The sequence below is a fragment of the Ptychodera flava genome, chromosome 2, assembly GCF_041260155.1.
Source record: "Ptychodera flava strain L36383 chromosome 2, AS_Pfla_20210202, whole genome shotgun sequence".
Taxonomy (NCBI): domain Eukaryota; kingdom Metazoa; phylum Hemichordata; class Enteropneusta; family Ptychoderidae; genus Ptychodera; species Ptychodera flava.
The window spans coordinates 45,866,599-45,886,938 of NC_091929.1; the positions used below are offsets into that span (position 1 = coordinate 45,866,599).

The window sequence follows — 20,340 nt, forward strand, 5'->3', positions numbered from 1 at the left end:
CCTTAATTAAATTCATCACGGAATATTCGAAAAGTTTCATGGATCGTTGAGATGGGAAAAGAATACACAAATGATTACTCCTTCCGTAGCATGTCAGCAGACGGATAGATATGGTTGGATGGTCTGAATTATTGAAGCATTCGTAGATCATAAATTCCCTACTCACTACTTAGTGATGACTACCCTTTTGTGATCATGACAAAGATTTTGACCATATTTTCAGGATTATGGTAAACATAGCTCTTACTTGGCTAAATGGAGTCAAGAGTTACTTTCTTTTCGTAAAAATAGTGTCGTCTGCAATATTCCCGACACCCTACATTCCAAAAAATAATTACTGGGAAAAACAAAGATTCTGTGATCAGATTTTATTTACTTTAATTAAGTTACTGCTACGAGAATTCCAAAACTATAACTACGACAATTAAAGCACATTAGCATGACTTCAATTTAATGCATGTCTTAAATGAACGAAGAGTTTATACCAGTGAATTTGTCTATGGGCGGTATGAATGGCAATAAGGATCTGAAATAAACAAAAAAGAAACAACATAAGAGTCAATAAGAACTGTGTAATTTGAAACATATGCTACAGCAACAAACAAAGTAAACATAAAAAATACCGCTGAGAATCCACTGTTAGCTCCATACCAAGGAATGGTCACAAAATAGGAATCAAACAGCGTTTGTTTTCGCGATGATGCTAGTAATACCCTATGCCAATTAAAAAAAAGATCCGTCATGTGCTAATCATAAGTGGTTTTTTGTTTGTTCAGTGTTAATTTATTTTTAGATATGGATCATTTTCTTTTCGGTCCCTCACAATATCGACAATTTACCACCCATTAATTCTGATAGCCTTATCTGTTTTCCCGTCATTTCTATTTTCGTCCCTTAGTATCGTTGCATTTATCATATATTTTCCTTTTATACGTACTAAAATTCGTGTGATGTTTTTTCTATTGTTTCAAAATGTTTTTTTTTTACGTTTGAAGAGTATGATGACGCTAATTGTGTTGTATTTTTACACATTGCACATTTCGAAAGAGAATCACTCCCACCATTTTGTTATTTATTGCAAGTGTTCAAAGGCTTCATAAAAATTACAAATCTAATAATTTGTGACCTTGACTATTTCGAAAGTGCGTCCCCTTTTTTTCTCTACAGTGGTTAAACAAGGTAACAATCATTTTCGAAAATGTCAAGCGTTGTAAATAATTTCAAACGTGAATCTCATTAACTGATGTTGAAAATAGTCGATAGTATAATATATCTGCAAACAGCTTCACGCAATACCAAGCTCTCTCTCAAAATTTGATAAAGAATAAATAAATATATATAAACCATGTCAGTAATCAGCGTTGATCACTAAACTTATAATATAAACCCGCTGATTTACGCAATGCGCAAGTGTTGTTGTTGTTGATCGATCATTGAATTTCCTCCCTCAAACGGATGATTGAATTGAACAAACATTCCATTGTTTAAACGCAACAGCATTTGTCTTCGCTCTATACAGAATAATTTATCGCTTTCGCGTCATGATGAAATAGGCCTCAACATGTATTTCTACATCTTTCTGTTCAAAGTATAAAACTTGTCCTGTCCGAAGTGAATTTATTGATTAGGTCGTAAGAAGGCGCTTTTCATTCACTATAAGGTAAAAAGTGCGTTGACGTTACACAGATTACCACGTATCATAAAAAATAGTGCGAAAATGATAGAATGGCGATGACGTCAAAAATAGTTAAAGTAATAATCTGAATTTGGTTCCACTGAGAAATCGCTTTGGAAATATACACTGGATCTCCATGTAACAATAAATGAATAAGAGATTAGGCTTGAACAGCCTCGGGGGTTAATCTGAATGAGACTTATGCCAGACACTCGGAATAAAGAAAACGTTGACCAAAATCGATTTCATAAATTTCGTCAGTGGTGTCTCACTATTGGATTAAAGCGCCGTTTCATGTAATTACCGGCGATGATACAAGAGAATAAACCCTTACCTTGTACTTCGCAGACAATACCCTTGGTCGGGCGTCGCAGTATTCATCGTCCAACAAGCCTGGGTAATCGTATCTGAACCTGTTGATGTTACCAAATATCGAATAAATTATAGATAATTATACCATATCTTCATGTCACAGATTCTATATCGCTGTAGACAAAGGTTAAAAAAAGCAGAGAAAAGGCATCAAGGCAAAGTTTCAAAATCAGTGCTAGTTTCGCTTTAAGGTAAACAAATTACTAAATATATATACAGCGGTTTTGTTTCTTTATCTACTCTTCGAGTGCGGCTGTTTGTTTGTTTGAATTTTGTTTGTCATGCAAGGCATAGCCACTTTCCCTGTGTTATCTCTACAATTGAAAATAAAATTCATATAAACCTATGCCAGTGAACATGAAAATTTAAGTTACTCTGTTAGATTAGAAAACGAGCCTTCGCAGGTGGTAGGCCAAAGTACTAATTCCTATGTCTAAGGCACATTCTGCCCTAAGAATAATTTATAGCAAAAATATGAGCAAAAACCCTCAGGTCACCTCATCTGCACCCTTGTTTTGAGCCGTCCAAGCATTATTATTATCATAATTTTAATAAAATTATCGTTTCATTTTCTCAATATCTAACAAAACATATTGACCACAATATAAAAACACACAATTACAGCTAAACGTTAATGTTCAAGGGACGAAAACTGAAAAGCTTAAAATAAATTACCATTTGACTCAGATTCAAAATTAATTATTCGTTGCAAATTGTCAAAAGTTCAGTATTTCTCCATCAACATATTTCCATATTTATGTGTCGGTGATAATTTGTTGTAAAATGCCTTGACAAAGTTCTCCTTCTGCATATTCGGCCAAACCTCCAACAGGGGAATGCCCAATTACAGGATTACAGGAGGTATACCCATAACGCACTATAATCTTAGTAAAGTGCCCTGCTCAAGGCACAACACCGTGTTAGAACCTTGAGCTTACCATCCTCCCACAGTCCGTTACTCTGGACCTACCGGGTCTCGAACTCACCATCCTCCGCGAGACCGGTATCTTAACAGCTGCCCAACGGTGCCTCCCTTGTGGTCAATCTTTCCCAGTGATTTAGTGATTTTTTTGTAATTTCCCAGTTATTTAAATTATATATTTGAGCAATTTTGAAATATCGTCAGTAATGACATATCAAGTGGATCAACCACCCTTAAGAGTATGCAGTGTCGCTTTATCACGCGAGACTAAGTTACGGGAACCTGAATTAATTACATACATTGTGTGAGTAATTTCTGTTTCATAGAAATGTCTTGTATGTATGCAAACTGATGAATATCAAGTTACCATAAAGGCCACGAACAATAACGCACACCAAACGATCGGTAAATGATCAAAAAAGACACAAGACTGTTTGTTAGAATTATATTTAAAGTACGAACAAGAATTCTTCACCAACATATCTGATAACTACTAAACAATATTTACAATTACTAAGATGTGCGAAGGGTAACGAGAAAAACCACCATTCTTCGAGAGTACAATCGTCCCTCTGTCTAGGCGAAAAAATGATATAAAAATCGAAACTTTAAACATGCAGAAACGGAAAATTGCGAATTTTAGCATATTCATTATTTAGTGTACTTACCACATCTGTACACAATTCTGCCCCTCTTTAGTCCTCTTCGTATTGTTGTTTGGTTCACCCGGTGCCCAGTCTCTGTGGTCTCCGACACACAGACTCTTCCCGTCCGCCCAGATGAACTCGCCCTCCGATGCTGCGTCACTGAGTCCGATCCAGAAGCCATAATATTTAACGCAAGAACGGGCATTCAACTTCTTAGACATAATAGTGTCCCTGACTTCTTTCGCGATGAGAGGGTCACGTAACACGGCAAGCCGACCTCTTGGTCCGCCAGGCAGGACTGAGAGAGACCTGCACAGAGCAGCCGCCTTCAGATAATAAGGGCGGTTTTGTCGGTTTTGTTCACAGTAGATAACGTACTTGGTGCACATGCAGTTTACGTTCTTACCTTCACTGTCGATGCTTACTTCATTTACCACTGTGAAAGAGGCTATGAACAGAAGCAATAAACCATGCTATGAATTATAGATAGATAGATAGATAGATAGATAGATAGATAGATAGATAGATAGATACATACATACATAGATAGATAGATAGATAGATAGAGAGAGATAGATAGATAGATAGATACATACATACATACATACATACATACATACATACATACATACATACATACATACATACATACATACATACATACATACATACATACATACATACATACATACATAAATACATAAATACATACATACATACATACATACATACATAATAGAGAGAGAGATAGATAGATAGATAGATACATACATACGATACATACATACATACATACATACATACATACATACATACATACATACATACATACATACATACATACATACATACATACACACACACACACACACACACACACACACACGTACGTACGTACGTACGTACGTACGTACGTACGTACGTACGTACGTACGTACGTACATACATACATACATACATACATACATACATACATACATACATACATACATACATACATACATACATACATACATACATACATGCATACATACATACATACATACATACATACATACATACATACATACATACATAGGAAAATTACACTGTTATTACTTTACCTCCTTCGCGTGGTAAGCGATGATTCTAAATCGTAAAGAAATATAAATTAAAACAGCATTAATAATAAAGCTTTAGAATTAAAAATTTACACAGAGAAATGATTTCCTTCATAGATAACTGAAACGTAAACTGTGTCTTTTGTAAGTATCTATAAGACATATTAATTTTGACGAGGCCGAAGTTAATTACGCTGTGCTTTTGATCTCGTCCGTAAGAGACCTGTTTGATTTCACTTGTCTGTGGTGGTTACATTCTTTGCCTGTGAGCATCCAGAAGTACTACAATGACGTATCAATGTTACAAAGTACGGCGTATTTCGCATCCGTGGGTGACCAAAAAGATGCATGCTTAAGATTGTATGCTCCTCGAAAGTGAAAGACAGAAACTTTTTCTCAAACATTCCTCAATACAGATGTCAGCGTTTCTGATACGATATCAATACCGAACAAAATCGAGGGTCAACGTGCAGAGTTTAGAAGCGAATGACATTTACTGGCGTTTGAATTTCAAAGTGATCGTTGTTACAGCGAAAAACTAAAACGATAAAAACGATTCTTACTCAAAGAGCTTTAAAATGAGCCTCAACAAATTGTAAATCAGAAAAAACCGTAACAGTTTGGATGGTAAAAGTTTGGAAGTCCGAATACCCGTCCCCAGGGGCATTCTATTTAAAATTGGTATTGGGAATATACTCAGAAATGCTTTTGACATTGCTCATCTTTACCAAGAAACACAAAGTAGGCCACTTTTTAGGCTTTTCATAAATTTTGAACTTGAAAAGAACGTAGAGCCACACGTAAAATTTTAATTTGACCACTTAATTGAAAAAAACTTCAGGAGTCTGGTGGTTATATCTCGTCGTGTCGTTAACGCGTATGAAGGGAGTATCTTTTAATCATAGTAAGTTAACTCAGTATGGCATTTGTCCGTTTAGCTGCGGTTCAAGGCTTTAGTATATCAATTCTTATTTTGAAAATTATTGAAGTTCATACACACAAAAAAAAATTAACAGCTTGAAAATCGCAGCAAAATGGATGTCGTTTGATATATTTTTGATAACCTTATGCGATGATAAATAACTTGTTGATTATCGCGTGCACTTGTACGATGGTTTTTAAATTCACTGTTTCTTTTGCTGCACGTATAGGGAGCGTGCATACGGAAATATCGCATACTTAAAGCATCTGCTGTCGATGAAAAAACAGGGTCATCGCAGCATGAAGGCTGAGAAAATATGTGGCTAAAGCTAGCATGGCATGTACGGAACACTCTGATTTCTTAAATGAAGTGACAAGGAAGTAGAATGCGCCTCAGGGACAAAAATTCAGACTCTAAAACTTGTACAATATTCCCTTTGGCCTACCGTTTGAAAGACTCACTTCAAAGCTAATTGAGTAAATTAGTTTTTACTGGTTTAGTTCTGTGAAAGTCATTTTTATAGAATTTCACAGAATTTTAGTTTCCCCGCAGACATAACACAAGGATTATGTAAATGTTGGCTATTTTGTATCTCTAGTACCAATTGGGAGTCCTAATTTTTATCATTGAATTTAAAAGGTTGAAATTTTGTTTCAGGAATGTTTGAGCGAAAATTTAAAGCTTTTATTTTCGAAGTATATTAGGTTAAAACGGGTAAACTTACAGCAGAACACGTCGCCAAGAAGGCAATGAAGACGACAGCGAGTTTGCAAATCATATTTTGACGAGACTGAAAAAGACTGAGAAATAAAGATTTTTTGTATAGTTTTGTACACTTCCGAAGCCTTGAGTATTGCTAACCAATATCTGTAACTGTTGGTGTGTCAGTGTAAATCTTTCTATAAGAAACAACAGTATTGAACATATACGATGTCTTTTGATTGGTACAACAGGAATAGGTGAAACTTTAAGACATTCTTGTGGTTGTATGGTTACTGACAGCAAGATATTTGACTTTCGAAGTTGTGTCTTTACTGTCTATTCATATTTACAATTTATATCGAATTCCAGTATGACTCAAGGAAATCCTTTTAAAACATTGGCCATGAACGGTAGACTCAATTTTAACACCAACACGATTGGATATTCATTTGGGATAATTGGATATTCATATTTTTCAAATTTCTCAAGAGTGTTAGGTGCACTATAGCTGAATGTTGCAATATTACAAATTACTCATAAAACAAGTGTGTAACTTAAAAGAAAAGCAGGTGAGATTACATTTGCAGATTGAATCGGCATTACTTCACCATCCAATTATCCCAAATTAGTTCCAATCGTGTTCACCTAAGAATTGTTCAAATATGACAACAGTGAGCAATTGCAAAAAACAACTGTGAACAATTGTAATAATCGCAATTCTTTTTCAGACATGCTTAATTTAAAGTCGACAGTCAAGAATTCACAAAGCAATTACTCGCTACATAAGGAAATCACTGAAATGATGATTTTGCAAGTTAACCTAAATAATTTTGCGAGATTGAGTTGACGTATAAAAGACCTGGAAGGACAAGGTGTTCGCATCGTGTGATTTCTCTGGTTTTTTCAGTATGGCAACGAAAGCGCCGGTTCTCCTCGGATTAGTTCAACAAAGATTACATTAGGTTCAAAACTTGATTCACCAACGACTTCGAATTGCAAACATCTATAAATACTCATTAAAATTTCATCGATTTCGCGATATCCAGGCATATTTACACGGTTAGTTATAGCATATCCGTATAAGAAAACAATCTTCAGGTTTGTTACAGAACTGTAGTGTAATCAAGGGAAGTGATACACGCGAAGAAGGCTTCCAGTCAAATTATTCTCTCCCCTATTGAAGAGGAAATCGCACAAGATTCAATTCTTGAAGTTTTCTGACATACGTTAATATCAATATCGTGGGTAGCATTCAGCACTGGCTTGGTCAATGAGACAGTCCGCTGCGTGGGCGATGTTCATGAAATGATCACTCACCTGTTACGCTTACTGGTCCTTTTTCTCTGCAAAAGACGGCTTGGGTTACTTCGATCAAAACTGATATTGTGGGGGTTAATATAAGAATACGCTTTCCGGGGGTGTCACTATTGTAAATATTATCACTAACTAGTCATAGCAAGAGAATGGGTGTATGAAAAATAGATCACCTACATGCATATATCACACGCTTGTTGAGTATAGTACATGTATGGCATAAAGGTTGCGTACCCTGTGTTCAGAAAACTAAACACTCAGAAACATCTGTCTATATACATTCCGTGCACTCTGGTAATTAAAAGTGAATGGGAAAAATTAGTGCAAGTCAAACGTCATCATTTTGAGAAGTTTCCTTTTGTACATGAAAATCTTCAAAAGAAATGCCCTTAGCATGATTTTCATATACATTACGGATAAAATGCATTTCAAAGAAACCGCATTCCATAACGATTTCTTAATTGTCACAGACAATTAAGTTTTGATTGATGAACGAAGTAATGGCAGGAACCAATTAGTAAATAATGGTCACTGTAAACAAAAAATAGTTATCTCTTATAGAGTGTATAGTACATTAAGGATCCGAAAAGTTTCGAATTCTAGCACAAGTTCCTAAAACCTACTTTTAATTGGCAAACAGACCTGTCGTCATACACATAAAAAGTTCAGTGCTTTCTTTTCAAATATCCATGCTCCTATTTTTTACAAACAGTCTGGCCAGCGCCTAAATATTTCAAACACTGACAATAATCGGCGGCAAACGTTTAGTTCTCAATAGTAGCAGCATGAATGGGGAAGCAAATGAGCATTCGTAGACAAAGGTAATATACAATGCCTGGCAGCGAATAGCGTGGTGCACCATCATAGAGACAAAAGGACAGAAAATTAGGCGGGCAAAAAGGACAGTAAACATATTAGGGTATGTATACTTACAGAAGATGAAACAGCCTGGCTTTTCCGAAGTATAACTCAAGCTTTCTCAATATATATTTAAATGTTCCTTCAGTTTGAAATAGAAAATTTCCGTTTTGCAAGTTTCGTAGTTTTATCAAAAATTATTGAAACCACTGAGTGGGCAAAAACTTTCATTCCCTCTTTCTATGAGCGTGAGAATTGAACACATTGTGAACTGACATTGTTTTGTTACTATTGATGCCACAACTCACCTAATTTTTAAAGATTTTCTGATTCATAAATCAAGAAGGGACTGTTTTACTCTCTCCATCCCTTACAGAAGTAGCTTATACCATGTTAAGTAGTTGAGAGACATTCTGTTTTATAAGTATTTTACGGAGTACGCAGTGTGAATTGACAGTTGAGAGACTTGTGATTCAAGCTGTATTATGGGTTCGTATTGATCAGTGTGACACAGTCCGTAACCGATGATATCTTACTTTACAGAAACGGCGCACCAAAATATCAACGTTGAAGATTTTATCGCGAAATATATAAATGGCGACTTCTCAGGTCTTGTAAATTTGCTCATCAACCTAGTTGGGGGTATCTCCTACATTCTGGAATGGCATGGGTTAGAATAATGAGCAAGTCAAACATTAAGGTAGCTTTTCACATTTATCGGGTATTTTGTGTTGAACACACGAAAACTAGTTTTTTTCCTGAAAAGTATTCATGTAATATTAATATTCAAGTATGAGTAATACTTTTGCCTAAAAGTTTCTGTTTCTGGCTGAAATTTTGTAATGATAATTTACATGAAGAACAGATATATTTTTTGCGTTCTGATACTACCGTTAAGTCTTGATTGACAACTTGAAGGGATTACCCTAGGCGGCAGTATCACAGTACTGTCGCATGCATGTACTCGGACAGCGTTGGCACCTACCGTTCACTGCGTACGTCATATGGCGCGTAATCAAGATCAAAATTCAAACTCCAATTTTGGATTCATATATCGCATTTTTGAATTCGCATATCGCACTTTCAACTTTTATGTGGCTAACTCCTATTTTTAGTATCATTTTCAACTTTCGTACCCACAATTTTCGGACTCCCACCACCGACGTTTTTTTTAACGGTCTCCAGTTTTTGTGTTGGCATCTCTAAGTTGCTTTACTGTAGTTAGCCACGTTTTTCCTTCTTGGCCATTCTACGTCAGAACCCGTCATCGATATATCCAATGACGTTATCGTATTCTCGAGTTATTCCTATGATGCTCTAGAGGGTCCACGAAAATGTGAACCGTCGCAGTGCCGTTTTTTTCCCTGCTGATCCTATACCCGTGCATGCTTTGCCGGGATTAGATTGGCAGCTGCCAATCCGGTTCTCTAACTGTTCGCAGATTTCGACTGTCGTCACAAAATCAAATATAAACAAATATACAAATATAAATGCAGTGGTATATAATGTCGAATTGCTTCCTTGTATTAAAGTATATTATACTTTTAAGAAGTGACATTTCTACCCAATTAAAGTATTTTCGGTCCTATTCAAAAACATTTATGTACAGAAAAATACTCAATAGAGCCGTCTTTTCAAACCGTGCCCAAAACAGTGTTCAGTCAACTTTTATGTTATGTGAACAAGGCCTGTTCTGAAGAAAACATCGAAACTTAGTATATAATATACATTCCATGATTTATCCATGTGAAAAATATCATGCAGAAATTACATTACATCCGAAACAGGTTATTTTACTTAATCTCAGTAATCAAATTTAAGATGTTAATATCGGGCGGAACTTATTACCAATTTACATACAGAATTTACTTACTCCAGGAGATCATGATACATCTAGATTTCGAGTTGAACAAATTTAAGCTTAAATTTAAGCACTGAAAATTTGTCTTTAGCGCCATTTTAAGATTCAAGTTTAGTGAGTACATTTCAGCACACCTTGGTATTATTCATTTTAGGTATGATTTTTGCAACAAACGTTTAATTCAAAGAGGATTTAAAGAAAGGAAACGAGAAAATGATCACCGACAGGTTTGTCTTGGGCAAAAAAAGTAAAGTCTTTTAACAAGTATCAATTTTCATACTAAAAAATTTTGCAACATTTTTTATCCATTGCATCCAGTAGATTTTTGCTTTACGCGGCCCATATACAAGTGGAAAACCTACAAAATTGGCAACCAAGCTGGGGTCTTTTCGCTGTTATTTTATACAGAAGGATCACATGACAGGAAAATAAGAAAATAAGGCTTCCATTGTCAACGTTGCGATATTTCCGATCGAAATTTGTTCCCTCTCAAAAAGTTGGTGTGCGATGTCTATTTATTTTTTTCATTAGTTAAGGGCAGATTAATGTTTCAGAAAACATTTTAATTGCTCAAAATAGATATTCCGTTATAAAAAAATAATTGGAGGGCTCATCGAAAAGTATTTCAGGTAATGTCATACACATGCATTCTAACTGGCCGTAAAATAAAATAAAAGATAAGAGTATCTCAACTCTTCATAATTCTCAGCGTGGTCTATTTGGCAAATAAATATGACAACATAATCTCTCTGTGATGGATTTTACGAAAGAGTAGATCATAAATTACAGAAACTTCTGCGATATTCCGTCCATTGTACCATGAGAACACCAACCAGCTGTAAGTATTAAAGTTTAGCGTCTACAGGGACATGTAAAACTTTATTTGATATTTTCTTATTACATTGTAAGTAAGTCTTGACAACAGGAACACTAGTTCCTTAAGGTGAAGTACTACGAATTACGTCAAAATTAGGTTGTGGTGTCATTTTCTTGAAACTTTGCACAAATATTCTTGGAAGTTTTGCAAGTGCAAAAATGAAATAAAAAATGGGGGTCACCACGCTCGTTTCCATGGAAACGGACGTTAAAATGGCGTCGTTAGAAATAAATAAAAATGATATAATTCACTTAAACTAAAGAAAGCAATTATAAAACGCTTAGCAAATGAGTTAATTTTAATAAATACCAAGACTTAAGATCCATATCTATCAAATGTATAATTTCCATGATGTTTGTAAAGAAATTTTAACACAAGTATCGATTACAAAATGACGATATCGAAATTAAATCACTTTCTTCCTGTCGCTTCGAATGGTGTCATTTTGACCAAACTTGGCGAATAAAATCCTGACATATACCATTTAGTTTACACTTTTAATAAAAGAATGTCACCACGCTACTTTTTACAATATCTCCAGGTGAATGGGTAATATGCGCCATGTAAATGGGAGAGAAATGTTAATTTTTCGCTCATATTGAATAAAAACCAGCTTCCTAGGGGGTCAAAATATGACAAGGTTATAGGTCACATGTATTTCTAAGAGACTGGGTCAAAAAATTAGGTAAAAGCGCAATTTCAACAATGACAGGTGATGTTAAATACATGCGCTTCAAAATAACCCATTTGCGGCAGGCTGGAGTTAAATCTGCGCAGAAACGTTCTAAACCGCGTGCGCGTCCGAATTCGTCGCCCTTTACCTTAAGAAGCCTTCCATAGGAGTGTCGGAAAATAGGGTTGTTGGAATATAGGGGTGTTGGAATGTATGGTTGTAAGAACATAGAGTTGTAGGAATACAGGGGTGTCGGAACGTAGGGCGGTCACCAGTTTGGTTCATTGAACGTACTTGTGTAGGTCATTTGTTGACAGTTAGATTGTTATTTGTAGTTATTTGCCGAAATGTCAACATTTCGGCAAAGTCGCACATTCCGATTAGTTTTGCCAGAAATGTATTTTTTACATCAAATATGAAAGATCTATATACAGCATATAGGACATCCAAGCTATTTTGAAAAGCGAATCTTATGCCACACGAGAGAATGAAAAACAGCTGCCAGACAGAAAGTTGTTTCAGGTTCAGGACCAAGTTGGATCCTTTGCACATGCGCGGGCATAAGATCGGCAAGGGATGAACACTGCACCGAAAACACTTGCACTAGCAGTCGCACAGATCGCCATATATGGAAAGCGATAGTAAAATACGCCCTCGGGCGGCAAGTACGTGCAAGTAAAAACTACTAACCAATCACATCACTGCTTTTGACCAGCAGATATTAGTCCTATCGAAAATACACATACCCCAGATTTAAGTTCTGTTAATCAAAATCTGATTGGTTGAAACGTCCAGGCTTTTGTACACAGACTTATGGATAGGCGTTCTACCGATCTGCCGATCCGTTTGGAGATCCACCGTGCCGTTTTCTGGTGACAGCCGATCGTTCTCGCCGGTCTTGCCATGGCCCCAGCCCCCTCCGTCCAGGATGATGATGATGGTGACACATCTGCAATCCCTCCAGATATGCTGAAAGGACATCTTGTTGTAGTAGTTTTGGTTATGTTGGTAGCTGCAGCTGGAGTTGGACAGTGTACGCGAGGTCTGAACAAGGGAAAGCATGGCCGATTTGTAAAATAATGTGCAAACCCGCTCCATTCACAGTGGTCCGGGACGGACGCTGCTCAGGAAACCAAGGCGTTTGCACGCTATGTGCCAAAGTCAATTATGGACGGTTTTAAGGGGCTGGATGCCCATGGCACCAACATTTGCCGCAATTGTGTGAATAAAGCTCCTCGTAAACGGGAGTTCACGCAAAACACTGTGACTTGTACCGTCGTTGACCCCGATACACAATCGAAGGTAAGCCTCAAATGCGGAAGTAAACGTGAACGTGGCTATTAAGTAAACCGAATATTGTTCCCACGGATTGTGTTCGCAGTATACCTATAAAAGCTTTACCGCTTAAACGTGAAAATACATGACCGTGATCAAAATTTAATGAACATTATTGTGTTTTCTCTTCGTTTCGAAACATGAACTCTCATACAGATATTGGTTTTCTACATCAAACATTATGATTAACGTTTACCAAAACAGAGCAACAGAGCAGCCATGGTTTGTTATTGGACATTGTTTTTTTTCTGCAGTTTCTACATTTATTGACGAAATGTTTTGATTTCTATAAATATGCTAAATATTACCGCAGCATATGTAAGTAGACTGCCTTACCCAGTTACAAATTTAATTTTATGGAATAAATTTTCCGTTTTCTTGCATGCCACTGATGCAGAGAGGACAAACAACAGCCACTAAGAGGAAAGGAGTAAGCCAAATAAAACTTGCAACAGTCCAACTACCAGTCCACCTCCTCCAAAAGTCCACACAGGTGCATCTCGAAAACAGCTCAATTTTGCTGACGCTTCCCAAAACCGTTATTCAGGTGATGTTTTTCAAGCAAAACATTGTCAGGAGTGTTCTGAGACTGAACACCAAGTAAGAGACCTCAAGGACCAACTTCAATACCTGCTGAAAGACATTGATGACCTCCATGAAGAGAATGATGAGCTCAGGGATGAAGTAGCTAACTTACGCTCTGAAAATACCAAGTTCCATCTTGAAAAACAAACACTTTATAGTACTCAGGAACAACGTATTGCTGCAGTTAAAACAATTGCTGACATAGAAAATGGGAACATATTAGAGGAAACTGTAAAGTCTGTTAATAGCAAAGACAGGCGAAATGTTGACAACTTATGTGCTTTAATTGTTAGTGATGAAATGCAAAAAAGAAACAAAGTTTTAGAGCATTTGTTGAGTCATTGACAGCCAAAGCAACAGAAAGAGGTTTGGGAATGAGCACATCTACTGACAGACTTAAAAGAAAAACTGAAGTTCTCCGTCTCCAGGCTATAGACAATTTGTATGCTGCTCGAAACTTGAATTATGTTTCTAATTTACCTTTGCTGTGCAAGCTGTCAATCACTCAATAACAAAAAGTGACTTGTCAACAAATATTATTGGGCACTGCTCAGCAGGGGCAGGCTGTGATACTTTAGGAAATTGGCTGAAAACAATGAAAAGTTCTTGTCCACCTGCACCTGATGGATTAATTGAGTACGCATTTGACAATGAACAAAGACTAATGAAAACATGGTTATCACGCATGGGTAATAAACAAACTCTTGATATCCTGACAAATATAATTGTATGTCAGCTTGACCCTAATTCAACACTTCAGGAAAATGCAAACCTTAAGCCGTCAAACTGGAAAATCCCTTCAACAGAAATGATACATCAAATGAAAGAGTTAAGTGAAGAAATGCAAAGTATTTTACACAGGGAAATGAAATCATCATTTCAGTCTCGGTTAACGATTGCCTTGGCTGATAAAAATGATGGTAAAGACAATGTTGCCATAAACGTAACAAGGCAACTTGAGAATGAAGAGTTCAAAATTTGTCCTAGGTGCAACAGAAAATATAATAAAAAGACAAAGAAGTGTATTCCCTGTGACATTTGGATAGCCAAAGAAATAAAAGCTATGGCAAGAAATGATGATCATATAAGCACAAGAATTATCAAAGAGAGCAGAAAGAAATCACATCCCACCCAGCTGAAATTCCATACATACTCTGGGTATGATAAAACAAGTTGTGGGGGTTAAACAAGAGGTAAATGATAAATGTGAAGTGAGAAAAGCTGCAATCCAGCTATTTGAACCTGTGTTTGTCAATCCTACTAGCATTGATGCTGTTAAGGCAATTTTACAAGCCATAGGAAAACATGCTGGGGTCAAACAATATACTGCTAATGGTAAAGGTGAGTGGGTTCTTGTGAGATGTGATGGGTTGCCATGGGGTTTGGTGAAGAAAGTCATTTATAATGGAAAGGGTGAATTTGATTGGGTTGTATTAAGAACTGGCCCTGGCCATGAGGAGATGAACATTCTGAAATCATTTGAAGAAATGTACTGGCCTATCTTGTACAAGGATTTTGGTGAAACGCAAGGCTTCAAGACGGAGAAAGCACTCCTTTTTTTCAAAAACTGCAGTGACCATCATATAGCATTTGACAATTTTCTCAAGTTTCACGACGGTGTATGGGATGAGTTACTGTACTCATTTGTAAGAGATAGCACTGTAAGTGAATACACATATGCCAACTTCATGCTGTGGGTAACTCATCAAAAACAAAATGATGAAACTTATTGTTTTATCACAGAGGTCATGCTCAATCATATGATGGCCATTTTAATGTTTCGCAAAGGCATCAGAAACAATGACTCTGTTTTGATGAGGGTTGGTCGCCAAATTGCTTCTTCAATTTTCAATGGACGTAGACATCCTAAATATGCTGTTCTTGAAGCATGGGATGAATTCGATAGGTTATGTTACCCACCAGAATTGGCATCGGTCTTACCATTGTATGAATCTGTATCCAGGTCAGGGAGGGCAGACCAGCACCAAGGGCTAGACTTTGCCTTGGAAGAGTATAACAAAAATGTGAAGAAATGGATTGTTGGACATTCAGCAAATTCAGAGCTTTGGGAACGTGTAATTACTAATTATGAAAGCTTAAACAAGCTAAGAATGGTAATTTTTGAAACGCTTTCCCTCAATAATTATGAGTCTCGGCCTAGATATCGTCCCAGTTATGAATATGATTTGCAGGAATTTAGAGTATTGCTGCGAAGAAGCAAATATCTGATGCCAACTCCTAATAGGAAACTTGTTTCAATTGCTGGCAACAATCTATCAGTTGAATTGCTTCACTTCGAAAGCACTGCAAAGTCTAGGCGGTTCAAGATAATCACTGATTACCTCGTCCAAAAAAAATACCCTGAACGCATGCCTCATGTTAAACCAATTTGTATAAGAGAGGAGGAGGAAATAAATAACCCAAAGGATGAAAATAAGACAAATGATCAGTTGAAACAAGAAATAAATATCCTTCTCGCTGTATTGCCAAATGAAGTACAGGTTGATCTTCAGAAACAACTCTTCCAAGCAAAGAGAAAGGACTTACTACTGTCACTTTTGAACAGATGCAGGGAGCATGTAAAAAGCTACCAAACCGAGTTAGCAAATTTCGAATTGAACAGTTGCTCCATGTAATGTTCATGTTGATGTAGCATGTCTTTTGTAGAAAGGTTGGTGTTAAAAGACACTACAACATACCCCAAAAAGTTCCAGGATGTTCAGTCATACACGGGCTGTGAAATAGGACAATTTTTCTCAGCAGTAATTTTTTCCAAGATTCAGTAAAACACTTAGTACTCAAGTTCCGTTTTATTTCCTGGACATTTATTTTGCCTTATCTGAAGTGCCATATCTTTCACTTTTTAGGTTTTGCTTGTCAATAAGAGTACAAAACTGATGTTGACTTTATTATATTTATTCATATCAATTTAAGAAACATTTAACAAAAACCAATTTACATTCCAGTTAAAGTTTTCTGTCAGGGATTTGCAAATACAACATGTTGTCATTCTGATCCTTGTGTGCAAAGGACAGGAGTAGTATAGTATAGTATAGTGTAGTATAGTATAGTATAGTATAGTATTATAGTATAGTATAGTTTTTACAAGTATTTTGATGTAGTTTCTTTTTCTCTAGTTTAATCATATATAAGGTATTTTACGAGAAGTGATTTGAAAATTAGAAGCACCAATCAAAAACGTTTTAACAATGATTGTTCCAGTTTCAAAAAGATAATTTGTGCAATCAGTGATTATATAAAAGCAAGTGAACAGGGGTAAACACAAATATTTTATACTTATATAAAATATTTTATATAATATATATATAAAAATATATATGTATTTATATAGTCAAACTGAAAAAAAATGTTCTATTCTAGTATAAATTTCTTTAGTGTTCTGAAATAAAAAGTTTTTTGATAGCATGACTGTCAGCTATGTCTTTTTATTCCTTCTCAATATAGTCATCACCCTCCATCTTATCAATGGTATCTTGCAGCATGTTCAATACTGAGCACCGTCTTGCCACAGGTATATCAACATCATATCTACAGGTACAGACAGCTCCGCCTCCTCGTCTGTCAAAGTTGTGACCACGTTGATACTTCTGTTGGGCTGGTGGTACTTGACTTCGCTGTACAGTCCCAAAGTAGCGGCTGGGAAAACAAACAGCACAATAAAAGAAATGAACAAATATTCAGATTTCTTAGATCAACTCTAAAACAGAATCACAACTCTAGTGTTTTGAATGAGCAAGGCAGTGCTGATTGCCAATCTTTGAATTGGATCTGACAACTGTATGATAGATATGCCCAGGTACATACCATGTAATAGAGGCCTCGCCACCTGCAAGTATTCTCCTGAATGCAGCACAAAGATTGGCTGGTACACGGCCTACTTGCTTGCCAGCTATATCGTGTATGACTTGGGGTTTGGGGTACCTCTTATCAGCCTCTCGGGTGACAGCATCGTGAAGGTAACTTGGAATTGAATCTAGTGTTGGCATGGTGACTGACATGGCCTTTGGATCTTTTTTGTTGTGGTCCTCCTTCTTCACAACCAGTGGCACATCCACATGGGGACGAATGTGGAAAAAGTGATACCTGAACAAAGTACATTAAGTGAGTGTCAACAAATTAGGAAAATACTAGCAATTGTGTTACAAAAATTACACGAATTTCACAAAGCTATCTTTGTGACATTTTTGACGAAAAAGAGTAAACTGTATGGTTTGACGATGGAGGAAAGCAAAGGGTTGTAAATTGTAAACTCGACACCAATAAACTGGGGCGCTTATTGACAATTCAAAAGACAAGTGTATGATGACATGCTCAAAATAACTTACCCACTTATTGTGCTACGGACTTTGATTGTTACACGTTCATTGACATCCATCATTGACATAAATCTGACAAAAAATACACGATACATTTGTGAGTATTGGCAATGTCTCAGTCTGACAAAAATACTCATGTTTGATATGTTTTGACGGCGTGACTCTCGGATCTAGTACTGTAGGGCTTGCAGACACCTCACAGCTATCACTCCGCAAATTGTCTCAAGTTTGAGCATGTTGAGGGTCACGATTAATAATAATGACCGACAAAAGTGTTTCTGGAGAACTCTGAGAGGATCAAGCATATTCTGGAAATGTGGAGATATCGATGAAGACGGTCTTCAAAATAAGTAAACCCTTACTAGTACGACGTTTGCTGTCAAGGCTAGCGTATCAGTACTGTACTGCTCAACTCGCGATACTGCGATAGCGATGTGAGCAAGACACTCTCCGCATCAATAGCCGAATACATCGAATAACACTACTTATCTTAGCTTAATGCGCACAATAAACATCTAGAATCCTTGGGAAAAACACTTACCGAGTATACACACTGAACGTTGAAATTGTACAGGTACTACGGCAACTTCTGATGCTGTGATCATACGTGTCAAAACCATGTGTTATCGATGACGGTTCACTGCGCACATTGTTTGCGCACAGTTCTGATTGGTCAATAGACGACCCTTGACATATAAATTAATATTCATTGTATTTCCTTTTTTGGCGATCTGTGCGACTGACTAGCTGAACAACACGCCCACCACATTCCGATAACATTTAACTGTGACAAACATCCAGCAAGACTCTCACACCTATGTGACACATCTCCTCATCTGTCAGGCTAGTCAAGGTCATGCAGCAGCCTGGACAAACTGCCACTAACGTGGTCACTAACTAATTCGACGCCGTCCATGTCAAAATAACTTCAGGGTCACCACGTGTTTGGGGTTCCCTAACAAAGCGATGAATAACTCCTTGTAAAATGACACCTTTGAATTTTTTTAAACCGCATTTGACTATTCGTAATGTAATTTTGGACTTATGTTAGCTGGCTAGTGTTCTAGACCTCTGTGGGTTAGTCAAAAATGGGAGTTAGGCAAAATGAGATGTCGAAAGTTGAAAATGAATCCGTGTCATTTTTAGCCAACCAAATTTAATGTTGAAATCGAAGAAGCAATTCTAAAGTATCGTCAAATTTCTTTTCGTGATTGTCGTTTAAGAGTTGGTATATCCAACATTGGATTTTTCATGTAACGCCGTGCATTACGCGGCCAGCTTATATTTGATGATGATATTAGAGAACTAAACGCGTATTGGCTCGAAATCCAGCACCTATGCATTGTTCGTATGAAATAAGTGAGAAGATGCAAAGATCCGTCGCTTTACAATATACTTGGAATAAATCGAATATCGAAATTTGGTGTAGAACAGGAAATTTCATTTGTCAATTTTCATTTTAATGTTGACCTTGACCTGGCGTCACAAGTCGGACTGCTATGCCAAACATAATAAGCTTTACATTAAATGAACGTTTCAGTCAAACATATTTAATACAAACAAATTACTTTGCTTTCTCCCGGAACAGAGACGGTACATGGTCACCAGCCCCCTCCCATCCCAATAGAACTGTTATGGAGTTTCGTGTGCCAGAATAGACAACGTTTAGGATACTTTTCGGCTAGATGCGTTCCTTATTCAGAATAAAATAATTAACTGATGTGGGTTGATATGCTGTTCTCTACAGCCAGATGTATTTTCTTACTTTTTTCACTTTTCCCGGGATCAAGAAGTGCCTTTATGTAACTATCATCGACTCAACTGACAGTTGTTCTAGATCCATAGCTGTCATCGTGCCAGACTTTCAGATCAGCCTCACGAAAAGTAACAGCGTCGCAGCATAGACACTGCCGTTTTATGAGAAAGTATCATAACGGCAGGAAGAAGCGCGCTTTTTAAGCGTCAGCTATTGAGCAAACCGCTGACAGTGTAGGCGCGGACGTTGTTCTGTCTAAAATGTATCAGTCTGAGTGAGGCGGAACCATCACTAAAAATGTAAACATGGTCGGATCCTAACCAATATCGAAAATCGCATATCCGAAATAAGGGGCTGTGTATCAAATTGCAATATTTGATTTTGTTGGGCGTATAAGACAGAAC

General features: G+C 36.8%; 1 protein-coding gene and 1 pseudogene across 2 annotated transcripts; both read right to left on the reverse strand.

Moving 5' to 3' along the window:
- Positions 1-356: 356 nt before the first annotated feature.
- LOC139122418 (collectin-46-like) lies at positions 357-7,781 on the reverse strand (annotated as a pseudogene). Its single transcript, XR_011549454.1, has 6 exons — positions 7,658-7,781; positions 6,363-6,438; positions 4,720-4,744; positions 3,638-4,064; positions 2,010-2,088; positions 357-526 (listed from the first exon to the last, which is right to left on the reverse strand). The product of XR_011549454.1 is annotated as a collectin-46-like (transcript).
- A 9,386-nt stretch (positions 7,782-17,167) lies between these two features.
- Positions 17,168-18,239, reverse strand: LOC139150499 (uncharacterized). Its single transcript, XM_070722902.1, has 3 exons — positions 18,190-18,239; positions 17,669-17,947; positions 17,168-17,500 (listed from the first exon to the last, which is right to left on the reverse strand). The coding sequence occupies exons 1-3, from the start codon at positions 18,237-18,239 to the stop codon at positions 17,290-17,292; spliced, it is 540 nt and encodes a 179-aa protein (XP_070579003.1). The 3' UTR covers positions 17,168-17,289.
- Between the last annotated feature and the right edge of the window lie 2,101 nt (positions 18,240-20,340).